The 21172-nt window shown below is 38.6% G+C and overlaps 1 protein-coding gene and 1 long non-coding RNA gene across 2 annotated transcripts in view; one reads left to right on the top strand and one right to left on the bottom strand.

Annotated features, from left to right (window-relative positions):
* The window catches only part of ube2ia (ubiquitin-conjugating enzyme E2Ia), a 23565-nt gene extending 3034 nt beyond the window's left edge, over positions 1-20531 (top strand). Inside the window, exons 2-7 of the mRNA XM_083524651.1 lie at positions 2305-2405; positions 6805-6888; positions 12156-12228; positions 12333-12442; positions 17685-17764; positions 17934-20531. Coding sequence (XP_083380777.1) covers positions 2340-2405; positions 6805-6888; positions 12156-12228; positions 12333-12442; positions 17685-17764; positions 17934-17994 — 474 coding nt within the window. The 5' untranslated portion in view covers positions 2305-2339 and the 3' untranslated portion in view covers positions 17995-20531. The remainder of the gene's footprint in view (positions 1-2304; positions 2406-6804; positions 6889-12155; positions 12229-12332; positions 12443-17684; positions 17765-17933) is intronic.
* On the bottom strand, positions 6781-12908 carry LOC310717021. The gene is made up of 2 exons (XR_014530728.1): positions 11436-12908; positions 6781-7886 (listed from the first exon to the last, which is right to left on the bottom strand). It is a non-coding gene; the product is annotated as an uncharacterized lncRNA (long non-coding RNA).
* Positions 20532-21172: the final 641 nt, after the last annotated feature.

Genomic DNA, 21172 nt, shown 5'->3' with positions numbered 1-21172 from the left:
ACACATGTCCTATTTATCATGATCATGTTTTTGTCTGCTTGACAGGAACATACAAATTTGTGTATCTTGTATTAGAGCAGTTACAATGTGGTGCTTTGAGTACAATTCTCTCATACTGACCACTGGATGTTCAACATGGAACCTTATTGTAAAGACTCTGATGATTTGAGAATTAGAATCGTTTCTCTCCACAAAGATGCCGAGGCTATAAGATCAGTAACACACTGAAACGGAGTTAGAGTACGGTGTTCAGGGTCGTACAGAGGTTTTCCAAGACAGTTTCCACTCAGAACAGACCTCACAAGGGTCCATCAAAGATGCTGTGCATCAGATGCAGAAGCTGCTTCAAAAAACACACAAGTGCTGCAGCATTGCTATAGAGGATCCAAAAACGGAAGCTCCGCTTGTCAGTGCTCAGACCCGATTAAGTATATCGCAATCGCTATGTCAGCTGGTGCGATTTATATGATGGCAAATATTGCAGTTTAATTAAATAAACAAGTGCATGTGTGGACACATTTTCTGTGTTGTTTATGTGTAGTTTACATTGAATAGTTTACAAAACAAAAAAGACCAGATAATTGGATTGATAGCTGACACTGAAAAAAAAACTAATCTACTCCTACTCTACTTACGACCAAATCGTGTTACGTCCGGTCTGTCGGTCTCAATTGTGGTACTAAGTCGAAGACTACCTGTACTGTATTTCACTTTTTCAATCTTCAGCAGAAAAACTGGAAAAATGTTTTTGCCCAAATATCTTATTTTTGTGTGAAAAAAAATTTTTATTTATAGATTTTATTTAATTCAGCTGTACCTTGGAGAGAAAAATGTTTACGTTAATGCAAATGTAATTTTATTTTGTAAATATTCATTTTAAAAAACAAATTCACATTTCAACATTATAACTATTGTGTGTGCAATTTCCTTGATAACCAATCAAGTCGATTAGTGACACCATTTATTATATCGCTATGGCAATATTCACCACAATAATCGCAACATGACATTTTTCCTAAATCGTACAGCCCTAGCTCAGACTATACACTGCAACAAGTCGGTTTGCAGGCCGTCGTCCCAGAATTAAGCCTATTCTGACTCTGGCTCACAAAAAAGCCTGCAAACAGTTTGCTGAAGAAAACCTGTCCAAGAGCATGAATTACTGGAACCATGTCCTGTGGTCTGATGAGATTAAGACAAACATGTTTGGCTAAGATGGTGTCTAGCATGTGTGGTGACACTCTCGTGAGAAGTACCAAGAAAATTGTGTCTTGCCCACAGTCAAGCATGGTGGTGGTAGCATCATGGTCTGGGGCTGCATGAGTGCTGCTGGGTACTGGAAAGTTGTAGTTCATTGAGGGAAACATGGATTCCAACATGTGGTGTTCTGAAGCAGAACATGACCTCCCTTCAGAAACTGGGCTGAACAACAGTTTTCCAACATAACACCACCAAACACACCAAGATGACATCTGCCTTGCTGAGGAAGGTGAAGGTGATGGAGTGGCCAAGTATGTCTCCGGATCTGAACCCTATTGAGCACCTGTGGGGCATCCTGAAGCGGGAGGTGGAGAAGCACCATGTGTCTAACATCCAGCAGCTCTGTGATGACATTATAAAGAAGTGGAAGAGGATCCCAGCAACAACCTGTGCAGCTCTGGTGAATTCCATTCCCAGGAGGATTAAGGCAGTGCTACATAACAATGGTGCTCAAACAAAATATTGACAGTTTCGACATGTTCACTGAGGGTGTACTCACTTTTGTTACCAGTTATTTAGACAATAATGGCTGTATGTTGAATTATTTTTAAAGTACAGTCAATCTGTACACAAGCTGCACATTGACTGCTCTATAAAGTGTATACAAGTTTAATTTCTATAGTATTGTCCATTGAGAAGATATAATAAAACAAATGCTGATCTGTGAGAGGTGTACTCACTTTTGTGAGATACTGTACGTTAGAAAGTGTAGGGAAATGTTAGGAAGTGTCAGGCAATGTAGGAATATATTTTTAGGAAGTATTGGGAGTTGTATGCATAAATGTTACATGTTGACATGCCCGGATGTATTAGTATATTTTATAAATATTCAGGGTGTGTCCGAATATATTAAGATATCAGGATTAATCAGCCACCTGTAAATATATATTTCTCTCTGATTTTTATTTTCAAAACAAAACGACAACAAATCAAATTAGCTGTCTATTAATTTAATGAGAATCTATTCGGGTTGCATGTTTGTGTTTTTTTTAAGGTGATCAAAGCAGGATGTTAGATGTGCGATCTTCATTTCTTTCCCTCCAGGTTCCTAGTAATCAGTTTAAGGAGCTGTCAAAGTCATGTCCGGTATAGCTTTGAGTCGCCTCGCTCAAGAACGAAAGGCTTGGCGGAAAGATCATCCATTTGTAAGTAGACTGGGTATTTGTATTCAATAAAACAGTAAAGTTGAAATGGATTATCAGTAGTGTGCAGAAAGTTTTTTTTTACTGATAAGGAAATCATCATGGACTTGAATAACTGTTGATGGGTGTCACTGAATGAGCTGAATTTTCTGTTCTAACTGTAAGGACAATGGACAAAAGAGACTACAGAAAGATATGGGATAAGTACTCAAGGCCATTCTGGAGATTTGTTGAATTTTGTAACGTTTATATGTTCAGACAAAAAAAAAAGTTACAATTTTCCGTTTTGTGATATTGCTCTGAATGTAAGAGCTACACTGTATGAAAAGTATTGGGACACCTGACCTCTGCAGTCATATACTATAGAATTCCTTCACAAACTGTTACTACAAAACACAATCTTATAGGATGTCTTTGGATTCCGAAAGCTGACTGCACCCCAGGCCTCCTCACCTTACAGCACTACATGACTTTACTAACACCATTGTGGCTGAATGAACACAAGTCTCCTCAATCACACTCCGAACCCTAGTGGAACTTCTTCCCAGAAGAGTGGAGATTGTTTAATTTGTCCAAATAGTGTGTCATGATTTGTACAACTTTTTTATTTATTTTTTTTATTTTTTAAATTTATATATATTCCATCCCACCTTCTGTTCTTGAGTCATGTCTGTTGTGTCTACTGTCTTGTCTTGTCTTGTCTCGCCTGTTGTCCTGTCTGACGCATCCTCCTACCCTTTAATTACTAACTACTATGACACATTTACAAAAAATAATGGAAGTAAGATACATTAATGGTCCCCCCACAGAGGGAGTCGTTGGTTGGAAGGCAAATTTATTTTATTAGGACCACTGCTAATTTTAAATCATTTTGCAATTTTAAAGATAAAAAATAAAACACATTTTAATGTGGGATCTTGGGATATTTATTTATTTAAATGTTAAATATTCAGTAAATATAAAGTTCATGACTGCCTTGTGATGCATTGTGACTTTATATTATGCTGTATATAACTTGTGTGGTGCTTTCATTCAAACCATAATATAGTATTTATAACAGGAGACAGCATTGAGCATACGAGTCTGAGCGTTCTCCAGTCAATCAAGTGTCCAACAGTGTTTAAGATATTAGACTTCTGATTGGAAAGTTCAAATCTCAGCACTGTTAAGCTGCTACTGCTGAGCCCTTAAAGATGAACCCCCTGGAAATGTCCAGTCCTGTCAACTTGGAATTTGTTGGCATAATACCATGGAAGGTATGAGGGGAAAGACAAAGCTGAGCATTTTGGTGGCTGTGCATCACTAAGAAGCATCTTAATACGTCTCTCTCTCCTCCAAAAAGCAGAAGCATGTGGATGAAGGTCCGTAGTGAGAACAGGTTGTATTGCTGGAATTTAGTGACTTGGGATGGAAACTAAACCACACATTTGTGTGGACTGGTAGAGGGATTTCTGGCCCCAAAAGAAGAGACCGTCAGAAATCCAATTCCCCTAATTATGCGTGTTGCGGTTGTTTTGTACAAACTCGGAAGCTTTGGCGAATTTGTCGTGGTAAATCAATTGTGTTCACAAGAGCACAGTACAAAGGTTTGTGTACATCTTCTGCGAGGGTAGTAATGAATAGGGCGATGTGAGATCTAATGCAGAGCCAGGTGAAGAGAGGCATCTGAATTTACAGGAAGATTTAAGGAAGCGCTTTTTTTGTCCCTCAATGGGTCTTATTAACTGCAGTAATCGTTGTTAACGCGTTAAACGTAATCTTTATTTTGTTTGGTTTATAGAAAGGTTTATTCCACTCCCCTTAAACAGAATTCAGTTTCATTTGGTTCAGGCGTTTTTATTCGGATTGGACTTTTAAACCGATTCACAACGCTCCATGTGAACTCACCTACTGACAGCTGAGCGGAAGCCGGAAGAATGTCATTACAAAATTGGCCTCTAGAGGCGTATAACTAATGTCCCGTGCAGAGAGAACGGAATATTATATTTATTTACTATTTATTTCTTATGTAATAAAATGTATTATTTTTTTTTTTGCACATCTTAATGATTCACTACTTTTTTTGTAACCAAGTTCAGGGCTAATTTACATGGAGGTTTAAATTATTATTTTTTTTTTTAATTAATAAATTTTTAAAAATCGTATCCATTTAAAATCCTATCCATTAGTTTTCGGCAAGTATGATCCAAAATAGCTATCGGTAAAATCCACTGTTGGTCGAACAGTGCTTAAGATGTTGGATTTCTGATGGGATTTGAACTCAAAATTCCAAACACTGTCAAGCTGCATAAACTAGAACTTCAATTGGGAACTGCTCAGGTGTGTAAATTAGACACAAATTGCTCTGGATAAAGGACGTCTGTCAAAAGAATGAAATGTCAAAGAGAAGCCCACAAGTAGTCAGGTCCCTAACCACGCAGATTGGCGATCCTGTCATTGATGTCAGAGCAAAGTAAATACACACACACCTGCACAGACTTTGGTATATTCACACTCAGAAGGAGAATGCTGAATCAATTTCAATATCACTAATGTGATAAATGTAACATTCGTGCGTGTTTTCTCAGTTTAGCAACTGAGATTTTCCTGAGATTTTTGGTCGGTCGTTCCAATTACAAGACGTGTAAAAAAAAAAAAAAAAAAAAAAAAAAAAAAAAACCTGAGCAGGATAACGTACACGACAATAGTCACGCATGGAAACAGCTTTTAAAAATATGCAAAGTTTGACCCCTTATCTAGTACTAACCCCACCTACGTGTTTTCCGCTGCATGGGTTTGTGCGCGCGTGCTAGTTTTAGTGTTTTCGTCATTGTGTCAGAATTACAGTAATTAACTGCTTCAACCTGTAACAATAAATAAAAACTAAGTGTTCAGTGTTTAATTTTTTTGCTGACCTTGTAATCACCAGGTGGAAATTTGGAGATGAATTGATGGCATTTGTTTACACACACACACACACACACACACACACACATACATGCAAAGCTGTTCAAGTACCTGTAAGTATGAAGTCTGGATTAACCTTAATATCAAACACACATTTGCAGTTTCCTTATCTGTTCGAAAGACATGAAGCTGAAGTGTGTTGCCATAGTAATGACTTTATTCCAAGGAGACAGACAGCTGGAATATCCGAGACTTCAGCTGTAAATAAAAGATAAGATCACATTCGTTGAGACTTTTTCACACAAGAAATGCCCGGCTGCTTTCAATGATCGATACCGAAGCCCTCACTTTCAACTCGGCTTTGTTCTTGCACTTTATTTTCAGCCTTTTTTTTTTTTGCTGCTGTTTGAGTTCGAGGACACCTGACCATAAAATGCTTTTTGAGCATCCCATTCCACATTCAGTTCCTATTTGCTGTTATAACTTCCACTGGGAAGATGTTCCATAGGATTTTGCGCAGCGCTTGTGGAGATTTTTGCTCGTTCATTCTTAAGGGCATTAGTAAAGTCAGGTACTGTGGTAGGTGTGGTAGGTGTAGTGAGTAGCTCCAAATCATCCTAAATATGTTCATTAGGTTTGAGATCCAGATCAACTCTTCCACTCCAACCCACGTAAAGCATCTCTTCACAGAGCTGGTTTTGTTCTCTGGGCATCATCATTCTGGAGCAGGTTTGGGACGCCTAGTTCGAGTGAAGCGAAAATTGTATGCTACCACATCCTAAGACTGCAATTGTGTGCCTCTAAATTTGTGTAAACAGTTTGAACTGCATGAGACTGCAAAAGTCAGTTGTGCCAATTCTTTTGTCCATATACTGCACTTTTGTCCATATTTTGTCAATATACTGCAAATCATTCGATGACCTGCGATATGGATCACAAATTTAGTGACCAGTGATGCAGTGTAGTCGCAGATATCCACTGTTAAGTGATACAACAACTAAATTCAGTTAAGGTTTTCTTTTGACTCCTAATGAATACTTTCACTTTTAGATTTTCAGAAACAGCTTAAAATTTAATACAAACTATTGAACACTGAAAAACAGCATAATGAATATATATATATATATATATATAAGATTTTATACATAAGTACAAAATTAGCTTTGAAAGTAAATACTAGAATGTGTTGTTGATAAAGGGAAGAGGTCAATTTCTGTGCAAGCTATATTTAACTAATAAATATAAAGTCCTCATTTGTATTGAGGGAGACTGATGATGCCTCGAACATCCCCCATATTGTGCAAACTGCTGCTTTAAAATGGGCTTTTGCTACGGACTTAAAGTATGCAACATGTGTTTAAAGACTGATGGTTTTACAGTGTGTGTGTGTGTGTGTGTGTGTGTGTGTGAGTGAGAGAGATCCAGGCAATTAAGAGATCTAAGTATTTTGTTCATTTCCGTCATGTTCAGCTCGATGTTGATGGATTTTATCGTTTTGTTTTTATTTTTTCCGCAGGGTTTTGTCGCCGTGCCAACCAAAAACCCAGATGGAACAATGAACCTGATGAACTGGGAGTGCGCTATCCCTGGAAAGAAAGGGGTAAGATTCTCTCTACAATATATAGAGCTGCCATAAATTATCTTTGTCTCACATTTTTTTCCAGTCATGCATTTCAGAAAGATAATTGAGAAATTATTCTGGGGGGGGGTGTAAATGGTGACCGTGTCTATGCAGCTCTGGTTGTAAACACTGTATAAACTTCCTATCTGAGAGGTGTTTATGAACATGGGTATTTTCGGTGTGGTGAGAAATAATAAAAAACAAACAAACACAGAAACCCTGAAGCGTGCATGCAGTAGGCGATGTTGGGCGGCAGACCTATTTGCACCGTGCACTAGCACCATTTTTAGACTTTGACTCAAACAATATTGTTTCACAGCTAGAAACAGCCAGGAAGCTTAAACCTCAAGGTAGGAAACTGTTGCACTTAAGATGGGTTTAATGTGCAGTGTTTACGCTGTCGAGGTAGAAGCACAGTGTCGGTAGGTAGGCTGAAGAAGCGTCTGCTAAGAGATGACAATAACACACGTCAGTAATACAGCTTTAATACCATCCAGACTTGGAAAGTAAGATTCTAGTGTGGGTGCGGCGGGCAGGTTGTTAATAAGTGTGAAATTTGGTACACTCCGATTGGGTTTGGGTAGAAATGTCTTTCTTATGTCTCTCGTTTAAACAACTAAGTTAATTGCTAATTACAATCAGTGAAATTACTTATTAGATGGTTTGGTCTTATTCTAAATACACCTCACCTCCATAGTGACACCTGTACACCTGCGCATTCATGTAATAATGCAATCAACCAATCGTATTGCACTTCTTATCAAACAGCAGAAATCTTTTTGGATCTCTGGCACTGGTATAGTTGTTGGTACCAAATACTACCTAAAATCTGAGTATATAAAAAACTGCTGGTCTTCCCAAAACTCTCAAACACCAGCCTCTATAAAGTGTACACAAAACGTTAAATGAGAAGTAGGGCTAGTCCATGAGAAAGGTGTGGATGCAGTGTATTTGATTAATTTAATTACTCTATACAGCTAGGTTCCCTGGTGGTCTAGTGGTTAGGATGCGCCGCTCTCATCGCTGCAGCCTGGGTTTGATCCCCGGTCAGGGAACCAACCCCAGCCACTTTCAGTGCCGGTCCCAAGCGCGGATAAATGGTGAGGGTTGCATTAGGAAGGGCATCAAGCGTAAAAACGTGCCAAATCAAATGTGCGGAGGATCCGCTGTGGCGACCCCTAACGGGAGAAGCCGAAAGTCAAGTCAAGTCAAGTCAAGTTTATTTGTATAGTGCTTTTCACAACAGACATTGTCTCAAAGCAGCTTTACAGAAAACAACAGTGAAGGTGAATGGTGTGCGTTTGTCCCTGATGAGCAGCCGTGGCGACAGTGGCAAGGAAAAACTCCCTTAGATGATATGAGGAAGAAACCTTGAGAGGAACCAGACTCAAAGGGGAACCCATCCTCATATGGGTGACATCAAAAGTTTGGTCATAAATCTTTCAACAATACAGAACAATTTGTGATCATCATAGATCCAGCATCAGCTTCTCCATGCCAGGGCCTTTAAACACTCGGCATCTACTTCTCCATGATCATCCATAGGTCCATAATCTTCACGAGGTGGGACGTGACTGGAGCTGGCCAAACCTCAGGATGCCTCGGGATGGGGAGAGAAAGAGAAGCAGTGGAGAGGAATTAGCGTAGCTGCTGTTCATGATATTAACAGCACAAGTTGATAATGTGCATGTGATCAGATGTTCTGGAGCACAAGGTTGTGATGTGATGTGTGTGATGTGTGTTATGTGTAGGCTTTGCTAAAAAGATATGTTTTTAATCTGCACTTAAACTGGGAGAGTGTATCTGAACCCCGAACACTGTCAGGAAGACTGTTCCAGAGTTTAGGAGCTAAATGTGAAAATGCTCTACCACCTTTAGTGGACTTTGCTATTCTAGGAACTACTAGAAGCCCAGAGTTTTGAGATCTCAGGGAGCGTGACGGATTGTAGCGTGTTAAGAGACTGGATAGATACATGGGAGCCAAACCATTTAGTGCTTTATAAGTGAGTAGCAGTAGTTTGTAGTCTATTCGAAACTTAATAGGAAGCCAGTGTAGGGACGATAAGATTGGGGTTATATGATCGTATTTTCTTGACCTAGTAAGAACTCTTGCTGCTGCATTCTGAACTAACTGAAGCTTGTTTATTAATGATGCAGGACATCCACCTAGTAATGCATTACAGTAGTCTATTCTAGAGGTCATAAACGCATGGACGAGCTTCTCTGCATCAGATATAGATAACATTTCTTAGCTTAGAAATATTTCTAAGGTGAAAGAAGGCTGTTTTTGTAACTTGATTGATGTGATTTTTAAAAGATAAGTTGCTGTCTAAAATAACTCCCAGGTCTTTTACCGTTGAACTAGTAGTTACAGAACAACCGTCTAAATGCAGGCTGAGATGCTGGAGCTTCTGTGTACTATTTTTTGGGCCGATGAGCAAAATCTCCGTTTTATCAGAATTTAATAGCAGAAAGTTATGGGTCATCCAATCTCTTATTTCTTCAACACACTCAGTTATGCGAGCTAATTGAGCTGTATCGCCTGGTTTGGATGAAATATATAGCTGGGTATCATCAGCATAACAATGGAAGCTAATTCCATGCCTTCTAATAATATTTCCTAATGGAAGCATGTATATTGTAAAAAGCAGGGGTCCCAGAACTGACCCTTGTGGCACGCCATAATTTACTAGCATTATTCTGGATAGCTCTCCATTTAAATCTACGAAATGGTAACGATTGGACAGGTAGGATTTAAACCAGCTTAATGCCTGTCCCTGAATACCGATGTAATTCTGTAAGCGATCGAGGAGAAGATCATGATCTATAGTGTCGAACGCAGCACTAAGATCTAGTAAAACTAATAGGGAGATGTAGCCTTGGTCTGAAGCTAAAAACAGGTCGTTAGTGATTTTAACTAGAGCAGTTTCTGTGCTATGATGGGGCCTAAAACCTGACTGAAACTCTTCAAAGATATTGTTCTCCTGCAAGTGGTTACATAGCTGGGCAGCGACAATCTTTTCTAAAATCTTAGACATAAATGGGAGATTTGAAATTGGTCTGTAATTCGATAGCGTGTTTGGATCCAGATTAGGTTTTTTAATGAGGGGCTTAATAACTGCTAACTTGAGGGATTTAGGGACATGACCTAACGATAGTGAGGAGTTAATAATATTTAAAAGAGGCTCACCAGCTGTATATAACACTTCCTTCAGTAGTTTAGTGGGAATTGGATCTAACTGACATGTTGTTGATTTAGCTTTCATAATAGCATCATACAGCTCTTCCTGTCCTATACATGTAAAACAGTGTAGTTGTGGGGTTGTAAGTACGATTGTGTCGGGAGATGCTGTCAGAGGTTGAACTGCCACAATTGTTTTTCTAATGTTATCTATTTTTTCAGTGAAGAAATTCATAAAGTCTTCACTACTAAACTGTGATGGAACACATTTTTCAGATCCCTGATTTGTTGTTAATTTAGCGACTGTACTGAAAAGGAACCTGGGGTTGTTTTTGTTATTTTCTATGAGTTTGCTCAGGTGTTTAGCTCTAGCAGCTTTTAGCGCCTGTCTGTAGCTCAGCATACTGTCTTTATACGCAATTCTAAATACCTCCAATTTAGTTTTCCTCCATTTTCTCTCCAGATTACGTGCTGTTCTCTTTAGGGCATGCGTATGACTATTATACCAAGGTGCAGGTGCTTGTTCTCGAACCTTTTTTAACCGGATGGGGGCAACAGTGTCTAAAGTGCTAGTGAGGATAAGGTCTATGTTGTTTGCCATCTCATCAAGATGATCAGCAGTTATGGGTTTAATATGAAACTGAGATAAATCAGGCAGGTTATTTATGAATCTGTCCTTAGTGGTTGGAATAATAGTCCTACCAAGTCGATACCGTGGTGAAACACGGTTAATCTGCTCTACCGGTAGTGTGTACAGTAGGAGATAATGGTCTGTGATGTCATCATTCTGAGGTAAAATATTTATATCAGTGACGTCTGCTCCGTGGGATATTATTAAGTCTAGTGTGTGGTTAAAACGGTGGGTTGGTCTGGTGACGTTTTGTTTAACTCCAAAAGAGTTTAGTAAATCGACAAATGATAATCCTAGGGCATCGTTTGCATCATCTACATGAATATTAAAATCTCCTACAAGCAGCACTTTATCAAAGCTGATCAGGAGGTCTGAGAGAAAACAAGCAAACTCATGAAGAAAATCAGCGTAGGGCCCTGGGGGTCTGTACACGGTGACCAGAGCGAGTTTTCTATGCATCTCTGAAAGTGCAATTTTAAGAACGAGCACTTCAAATGATTTAAAGCTGAATCCTAATCTCTGACTAACATTAAGAGAAGCACTATAAATGGTTCCTACACCCCCCCCACGACCAGTCTGACGGGGCTCATGCTTATAAACATATCCTGATGGTGTCGACCCGTTTAGACCCATATAATCACCTGGTTTAATCCAGGTCTCAGTGATAACGTAGAAGAGTTATTTCTTTCTGTATAGAAAGAAATAACTCTATACAGCCATGGTGAGCAGAAAAGCAAGTCAGAATAAATCATATTGGGGAAGAAATACTATTTGAACAAACTTTTGTGGGCACCTGACTAAGGTGTTTAAAAATCCACTTTCCATATTTAGTCCCTATTTTGCTGTAATAATTCCCTCTACTCTTCTGGGTGGATGTTCTGCTAGATTTTAGAGTGCTTGTGGAGATGTGAGATTTCATTTAGTCACAGGGGTGTTGGTAAAGTAAGGTATTGATATAGGGTGGGGAGGCCTGGGGTGCAGTCAGTGTTGCAGTTCATCCATGTTCAGTAGGGTTGAGGTTAGAGCTCTATAGCGGGCCAATCAAGATCTTTCACTCCAACCTATGTAAAGCTGGCTTTGTGTGCAGTATCATTGTCCTGGTGGAGCAGGTTTGGGTCTCCTAGTGCAAGTGTAGGGAAAATGTAATGCTTTCGCATCCAAAGACATCCTTCATTCAGCAGTTTTTTGGACAATCTCCATATGAAGGGTAAAGTTAGGTGTCCCAATACTTTTGTCCATCAAGCATACCTGATGCTTTTTCTGATCTTCTTCAAATACGTGGATGAGAAGTACAGGTGTTCCTATTTAAATTGTGGATGGTATAAATACTGAACTGAAAGAAAAGTAAATTTTGCCCTGAAAAGTTGTGTAAATTATCAAATGATGTTCATAACCTTTTTGAATAAAATGTTGTCTTATATTCTTCTCCCTCAGACTCCTTGGGAAGGCGGTTTGTTCAAACTGCGGATGCTCTTCAAGGATGATTACCCGTCCTCCCCTCCAAAATGTGAGTGATGAAAATAGTTTTGCAGTGTTATTACTTGTGCATTGTGCTCTATGTACAGCTCATGATTGCAGGATTAATCTCCAACGCCATTTTACCTCCTTCAGGTAAATTCGAGCCGCCGCTGTTTCATCCCAACGTATATCCGTCTGGCACAGTGTGCCTATCAATTTTAGAGGAGGACAAAGACTGGAGGCCAGCTATTACAATCAAGCAGGTGAGAGCGGCTTGTGACGACCGCTATACACTTTTACCTGTAATTCCCAGGGTTTCTGTACGCTATTAACCTTTTGTACATCTTAATGGCTGACTGTGAAAAGTGATCCTTGTGGAGGTGGAAAAATTATTTGTTTACCAAAAGAACAGGCAAAATGAAAAAATTAACTCAAAAGCTAAAACTAGTCTAAAAAGTTAAGTGTATACTTAAGAGTTTTTCTTGAAATTCAGGACTTTAAGGATAAAGATGAAAGACACAGGGATTCTGAAAAAGAATTATTTGCATATAAAACTGGCCTGGAGTGTGTTATTTTCCCTTGTACCTCAGCGATTTGTGTAAACAATTACACTGTTTAATTCTTAGTAAATGACCACACTTTAACACTTTATATTTAGATTTAATGTTAAGGAAACAAGTTAGTTCTTGTTCTCGCTTACGTTATAGCTGTGAAATGTTCTCTATCGCTTCCCGTGGGCTCACCACCTGCAGGAGGGACCGTAAGGGACGGTGCTGTGAGGATTGGGCAGCAGTCGAAGGCGGGGGCCTGCTTAGACTGCTGCCCCCGCGACCCGACTTACGGATAAGCGGGAGAAAATGAATGAATGTTCTCTATCGCTCTTTTTTCTCTTTTTTTTGTTTTTCCTTTTATCTCTCTCTCTCTCTCTCTCTCTCTCTCTCTCTCTCTCTCTCTCTCTCTCTCTCTCTCTCTCTCTCTCTGTTCGTCTTTCAGTCCATCTCAAAAAAAAAAAATCTGTGCAGTGTCATTTTACAGAGAACCCAGAAAGTAACTTCTAACGCTGACACGTAAATGTTAAAATAAACTGATGCATCATTATACATATACAAGTTTTTTTTTTTAAACACCCACCCATCAATCTCTCCATTTTTCTTTCTCTGTCTCTCTCTCTTTATCTATCTATCTATCGACCTATCTTTAGAGTGTGTGTGCGTGTGTGTGCGTGTGTGTGCGTGTGTGTGCGTGTGTGTGCGTGTGTGTGCGTGTGTGTGCGTGTGTGTGTGCGTGTGTATATATTTATATATATATATATATATATATATATATATATATATATATATATATATATATATATATATATATATACACACACACACACACACACACACACACACACAGAGTGAGGAAAATAAGTATTTGAACACCCTGCTATTTTGCAAGTTCTCCCACTTAGAAATCATGGAGGGGTCTGAAATTGTCATCGCAGGTGCATGTCCACTGTGAGAGACATAATCTAAAATAAAAAATCCAGAAATCACAATATATGATTTTTAAACTATTTGTATGAAACAGCGGCAAATAAGTATCTGAACACCTGTCTACCAGCTAGAATTCTGACCCTCAAAGACCTGTTAGTCTGCCTTTAAAATGTCCACCTTCACTACATTTATTATCCTAAATTAGATGCACCTGTTTGAGGTTGTTAGCTGCATAAAGACACCTGTCCACCCCATACAATCAGTAAGAATCCAACTACTAACATGGCCAACACCAAAGAGCTGTCCAAAGACACTAGAGACAAAATTGTACACCTCCACAAGGCTGGAAAGGGCTACGGGGAAATTGCCAAGCAGCTTGGTGAAAAAAGGTCCACTGTTGGAGCAATCATTAGAAAATGGAAGAAGCTAAACATGACTGTCAATCTCCCTCGGACTGGGGCTCCATGCAAGATCTCACCTCGTGGGGTCTCAATGATCCTAAGGAAGGTGAGAAATCAGCCCAGAACTACACGGGAGTTGTTGGTCAATGACCTGAAAAGAGCTGGGACCACCGTTTCCAAGGTTACTGTTGGTAATACACTAAGACGTCATGGTTTGAAATCATGCATGGCACGGAAGGCTCCCCTGCTTAAACCAGCACATGTCCAGGCACGTCTTAAGTTTGCCAATGAACATTTGGATAATCCAGAGGAGTCATTGGAGAAAGTCATGTGGTCAGATGAGACCAAAATAGAACTTTTGCGTCATAATTCCTCTAAACGTGTTTGGAGGAAGAAGAATGATGAGTACCATCCCAAGAACACCATCCCTACTGTGAAGCATGGGGGTGGTAGCATCATGCTTTGGGGTGTTTTTCTGCACATGGGACAGGGCGACTGCACTGTATTAATGAGAGGATGACCGGGGCCATGTATTGCGAGATTTTGGGAAACAACCTCCTTCCCTCAGTTAGAGCATTGAAGATGGGTCGAGGCTGGGTCTTTCAACATGACAATAACCCGAAGCACACAGCCAGGATAACCAAGGAGTGGCTCTGTAAGAAGCATATCAAGGTTCTGGCGTGGCCTAGCCAGTCTCCAGACCTAAACCCAATAAAGAATCTTTGGAGGGAGCTCAAACTCCGTGTTTCTCAGCGACAGGCCAGAAACCTGACTGATCTAGAGAAGATCTGTGTGGAGGAGTGGGCCAAAATCCCTCCTGCAGTGTGTGCAAACCTGGTGAAAAACTACAGGAAATGTTTGACCTCTGTAATTGCAAACAAAGTCTACTGTACCAAATATTAACATTGACTTTCTCAGGTGTTCAAATACTTATTTGCAGCTGTATCATACAAATAAATATAAAAAAAATATATATATAACATATATTGTGATTTCTGGATTTTTTTTTAAGATTATGTCTCTCACAGTGGACATGCACCTACGATGACCATTTCAGACCCCTCCATGATTTCTAAGTGGGAGAACTTGCTAAATAGCAGGGTGTTCAAATACTTATTTTCCTCACTGTATATATATATATATATATATATATATATATATATATATATATGTGTGTGTGTGTGATATGATATGATATGATATATGGTATGAGTGTGTAGATATAGATTGTGTGTGTATGTGGTGGACCGCAGGTTTGTTTGGTCTCTGCCTCGCATTTTTTACATTATTATTATTAAACTTGAAAACGTACACAACAATGCCACGGGTAACTAAAAAAACAAAAAACAAACAAACAAACCTCAATTTATTTCAGACATAAAAACGTTAAAGAATCCATAGCACTAATGTTATCCGCAAAACAGGAAGTCCCTTAACTTCTCTTCTAAACAGAAAATTCTAACAATTTGGAATTCATATGGAATGAATAAATAAAGAAGCGGAGGAATGAAGACGTTTGTTAAAGTATGCTGGAATAAGTAAAACAGTTAAGTAGATATCTTTAGAAAATTTAATATAAAATGTAAAACACACATTTAACATTCACATCTTTATTACCCAAATGGAGTCTAACCAGTGTAAACAATTTTAATTCAGTTTTTCCATTTATTACATTTTATGTAATTAATTTAATTTGTGACAATTTAATTGATTACTCAATTTGATATAAGAGTATTGCATTTATTTGATTTATACTATTTTATTTGTATCAAATATTTAAAAATATTCTTAAAATATTCTTCTATAAAATGTGACCAATCGTTGACAATTGTGGTGATCGCAAATGCTATTAGAAAATAACTGCATTAAAAAAGGCAAGCAATTTTGTTTTGCATTTCTTTCCCCCTTACTGTAAATCTAAATTTAACCAAACCATGTCTTAAAAACCAAGATGCGTACTGAATCTATCTATCTATCTATCTATCTATCTATCTATCTATCTATCTATCTATCTATCTATCTATCTATCTATCTATCTATCTATCTATCTATCTATCTATCTATCTATCTATCTATCTATCTATCTATCTATCTATCTATCTATCTATCTATCTATCTATCTATCTATCTATCTATCTATCTATCTATCTATCTATCTATCTATCTATCTATCTCATCAGAATGGTTGATGGTACCAGAAGTTATATAAATAAAATACACACGCATATACAGAGAGAGAGAGAGAGATGGATGGACAGACGGACTTCAGGACATCTTTATCAGAGTGAATTTATTCTGGAAAACTTTTACTTTACTACATTTTCTTATTTATTTAAGAAATGTCTCCCTCTCTGGTTTAAAGTGGAAACATAAATTGCGTTATGAGAACCTGTAGTGAATCACCACGGAATTGATGAGAGTTTGTGTGGAGAATGGAGTCTCACTGTAACTATCCAAAGTCCACTCTAGCTTTATGATGGAAAAGAATCCATCACTTTATTTAAATTTTGCCCTCATAGATCAGTACTTTTCCTTTTGATCCCAAGTACATTTATAAGCAACTACTTTCACTGAATCAGAATTGTGAAAGCAGGACTTTTACTCTGGACTCATACTATGCAGGGGTGTTGTCATTTTACTCATTCATAGGAATGGTCTTCTTTTTCTAACCTTGTGTTCCAATAATGCATTAGAACTAGTGAATTTAATATAAACCAAGAGTCTATGTTGTAGCCAGAAAGTATAAGGCAGTGCTTTCTGACCAATCAGATTTGAGAATGAAAATGTGCTGTGGTATTAATATACTTTATAATAAGTTTTTGAACTCCACACCGCTAACTAAAATTGTCTGTTTGATGGATTGTTTGTAAGATTGTAAAATAATTGTAATGTATATGATCGTACAAACTGTATTCTGAGAGCCAACAGTACAGAAACATGTAAAAAGAAAACACAAGCGATAAATATGTAATTTTCTGCCGTTAGGGTCTGCAGCGTGTCGAGTCTCAGGCCGATGTGGTACATCCTGAGCACTCGACAACAGAACCAGACAAAGAAGTGAGAATTGACTCACCATGTCAGTCTCTCAGCTTATATCCATTAAAGCTTTTGCACTTGCTGAAAAGAAGCCTAGAACAAGAGCTAATAAGAAAGCAGACCCACAAACAAGAACTAAAAATATCTTCAGAAGAAGGAAGTTCGTGGGTGGTTGGTTGCCAGTCGCATGTTGGCTCGATCTTGTTGCTGTTGCAAGGCGTCTGGAAAGGAGTACTGCCATATTGTCTGATTTCATTAGCGTAAATTTGATTCACTCGAATGTTTTTTTTTTTTTTTATAGCTTGTTATTATAAAATGCGGGTGCTATTTGCATCGTCAGCCATAAGTAGATAAAAGCACCTGCCAAAGGAAAAAAATGTGAATGTTTGAATGAAAGTTTTTAAGTTGAAGAGCTACTCCCTTCAGCACGTATTAATGGATTCGACTCGCAATAACGACAGTTATCTAATAAGTGTCTAGTCAGAGATAAGAGATGCTTTGGATGGTGTGTGCCTGAAGGGGGCAGAATGTTCTCATGAAAGGCAGGTAGTCGGTTTTGTTTACCTCTCGTTGGATTTCTCCTTTTCTAGATTTTGCTAGGGATCCAAGAACTCCTAAACGAGCCAAATATCCAGGATCCGGCACAGGCGGAGGCATACACAATCTACTGGTAATGTCACTACAGTTCTAAGCTTCAAGCTGTTCATTACTTAATTTTCACTTAATCTCTGACGAGCTTTCTGAATGCGAAATTTCTTCGAGTGTTATGACTGTGGAAGATTTTTTATTTTTTTTTGTAAACGAATGCTGATTTTTATATATTTTTTTTACTTTTGCAGCCAAAACAGAGTGGAATACGAAAAAAGGGTCCGAGCACAAGCCAAAAAGTTTTCTCCATAAACCCCGAAGATTTTTGTCCGTGAAGGAAAGAACATCGGACCGCAACCCTTGCAGTACTTCTTATCCGCTCCTCTCATAACCCTTATCCGCTTTCCACTAATTTCCATGCAGGTGTGATGGAAACTGAATGTGCCATTGTCATGTCCAGTGACGCCCACCTAACCGAGCGCTCTGCCGACTCATGATTAAAATTTGTCACATGAAAAATTCACTTGTTCATTGGCGGTCGTCACTGTCGCCACCTCTTGAATTGAATCTGTGGCCCAAGTCGTTTCAAGACTCCTGGGGTGCCACAGCTCTGCTAGATTCTCAGCGTTTTCTCTTTTTCTTTTTTTTTTTCTTTTTTTTTTCCTAAATTTTTTTTCTTGCACATTTGAATCACAGGCGGTTCAGTAATCAGCTAACGAGTTCGAGTGTGTTTGATCAAAACAAATCTGCATTGCTGTGGCATTTCTGTTCCCGAGGCCTCTCTCATGAAGCACGATTCTTTGGTTAGCTACCTATCTAATCTAAGATTCCGATCTAAACTCTGTGTAGACTGGCTCACAGCAGGCTTATTTCTATTCTGTACGTTGCCGTGGTAACGACACGCCTCTAACTTTAAGGGGCCAGGCCTATAAGTTGAGGATCGCAGAACGTAAAAGCTCATCGAGCACTCCCTGATATTTCTCTAATTTTCCACATTGATCTTGTTTGATTTAGGAGGCCTTTTGCAGCTTCGCGGGTTAGTTTTCCTAATTTCGGCCACTTAAGATGATTTGCGCAGACCTGAAATGTTAAGCGATTAGCCGGCGATTAGGAAATAAGGTGCCCTTTTCAGATTCCATTCCGATTTCCTCCTCACGTTTCAGTCACTACAGCCCTGAGAGAACACGAGGGCACTTTCGCGTTAAATCGACTGACAGCCTAATAAATGTTCAGGTGTTGCGTATGCCACTTTATTTTTGTATATAGCCGTGGCGAGGGTGAACAAGTGAACTCTGGTACTCGCAAGCACCGTGTTGTGCAGCTTGATTAAGGACTGCACACTATATAGCCAAAAGTATATGGACACTTGTTTATACGGCTAATATCTTTTATTTTGTGAATAGGTGTGTGTTAGGAATGTTTTATTTTTTATATATATATATATATTAGAGAGAGACACTACATGGCGTGAAGTTTGTGGACACCTGACCATCACCCGATTCTTCCCTAATATGTTACCACAGTTGGACACACACATTTGTTTTGGATACCTGTTCCAGCATCAGTGTCCCTGTGCCCAGATTGAGCTCCATGAAGACATGGTGTGTTAAAGTTTGATTCGAAGAACTTGAGTGTCCTTCACAGAGGCCTGATTCTAAATGACCTCACCTCAGACCTCCTCACCTAACATCAGCCTGATCTCGCTTATACTCTTGTAGATAAATGATCTCGCATCTGCACGACCGCAGTCCAAATTCTAGAAGAGTGGAGTTTATTAAAACAGCAACTCATTAAAGATGCTCATGAGAATGAATGAGTGTCCAGATACTTTTGACCATATAGTGTGTGTATATTCATAACGTATTTAAACCTTGTTTGGAGTTTGGTAGAGGTAAAGGGAAGACATACACGCACACACACACACACACACACACACACACACCCTCTACCTTTCTGAAGCCCCACAAAATGATACACATTGTAATGAATTAAAAGCCTTTTGCTGCCACATCCTGTCTTGTGGTCTTATCAGTGGCGTTAATTAAATATCGCTTTATATTTTCATGAAAGTTTTTTCTGCAAAATACAGTGCCTGAGCCCCCTTCGTGCTCCACGCAAACACGTGTGATTGTTGATCATGAAAACTTGGATCAGCAGAACGCAGTCTGTGGTGAGCAAATCGAAATGCATCAGCGACACGTTTCCATCATGCACAGTCTAATACGTTGGAAACCCAGTTACCGTTTAACCTGCTTCGTGAGACATTGCCCCGGTCAGGACATGATGAGCACTTACGAATATGTCGTTTGTACTTGCTACAGCGCTTCATATGTGCAAAAAACAAAAAAAAGAGCACTGAAAATTACATCCACTTGCAACATTATGATTAAACCAGAAGGCAATTTTGTTGTGCATCTGTTTGTTTGGGTTGTTTTTTTTTTTCGGTTGGGGGGGGGATTGGGGTCTCTCTCTCCTTCCCTCTCCTTTTTCATTCTGTGCCCTTTATTCTCTCCAACAATTTTAATGATGTAAGACACGCTGTTACTTAAATGTCAGTATTCCAACTGCTGTAAAATGATGCTTTTATACTTTCATGGTTTTTTTAATTAGTGTCTATATTACTTTCCATTCCTGGTGTGGGCAGTGTAGACAGCATGTTGTAATATACAGTATGATAGATTTTTGCTGCCTTGGCCAACTAAAAATAAAAAAAATAGAAAAAAAATTAATAAAGATAAAAAATTTCAATAAAAAGCTTACTGAGTATAATAAAGATATACAGTGATCTGTGTTGGTGTTTTTGTTCTTGTAAGTGTTTAGAGTAAATAAAATGTTTATACATTGCCAAACTGGTGTTGTCAGTTTATATGTACAATTGTCAGGTATAGTGCTATTTTTTTTTTTTTTTTTGTCTTAACGGACCCGCAACAAAGTGTTACTATAACAAAGGGTTGCTGATTGGAAAGGCAGGGGTTCACACCCCGGTATCTCCAAGCTGTCAACTGCTTGGGCTCTTGAGCAAGGCCCTTAATCTCACGTGCTCCAGGGCGCTGTATTGTGGTTGGTCCTGCGCTCTGACTTCGCTTGGTTATGTGAAGAAAGTTGTTCACTCAGCTGTAAAAAAAAAAAAATTCAGGTGACCAGACTAAATTTTCCTACTTTCTTTCTCTTGTTTTTATATTGTTTATTCTCTTGTCTATATTTCCTTCTACAATTTTTTTTCTTTCTACCTTTTTTTTTCTTTAAATTTTTCTTTTTTTATTCTTTTTCTTTCTACCTTTCTTTCTTTTTCTAAGTGTATTTGCAATATAAAAATGGTATAAAATAGTGTTCTAGTATTTTATGATAAACCAAATATTAAAACTATTTTTTTAGCCATTTTTAGTTTGAAATTGCCTCCTTCTGTTGGCAGATAATTTAATAATTTTTCTAAATATTCCTAAAAAGGACCAAAATGATCTCCCAGTAGAATAAGAATATTAAAAAGCTC

This window comes from Silurus aristotelis, assembly GCF_946808225.1.
Source record: "Silurus aristotelis genome assembly, chromosome: 21".
Taxonomy (NCBI): domain Eukaryota; kingdom Metazoa; phylum Chordata; class Actinopteri; order Siluriformes; family Siluridae; genus Silurus; species Silurus aristotelis.
This window is presented reverse-complemented; position numbering and strand designations above follow the sequence as displayed.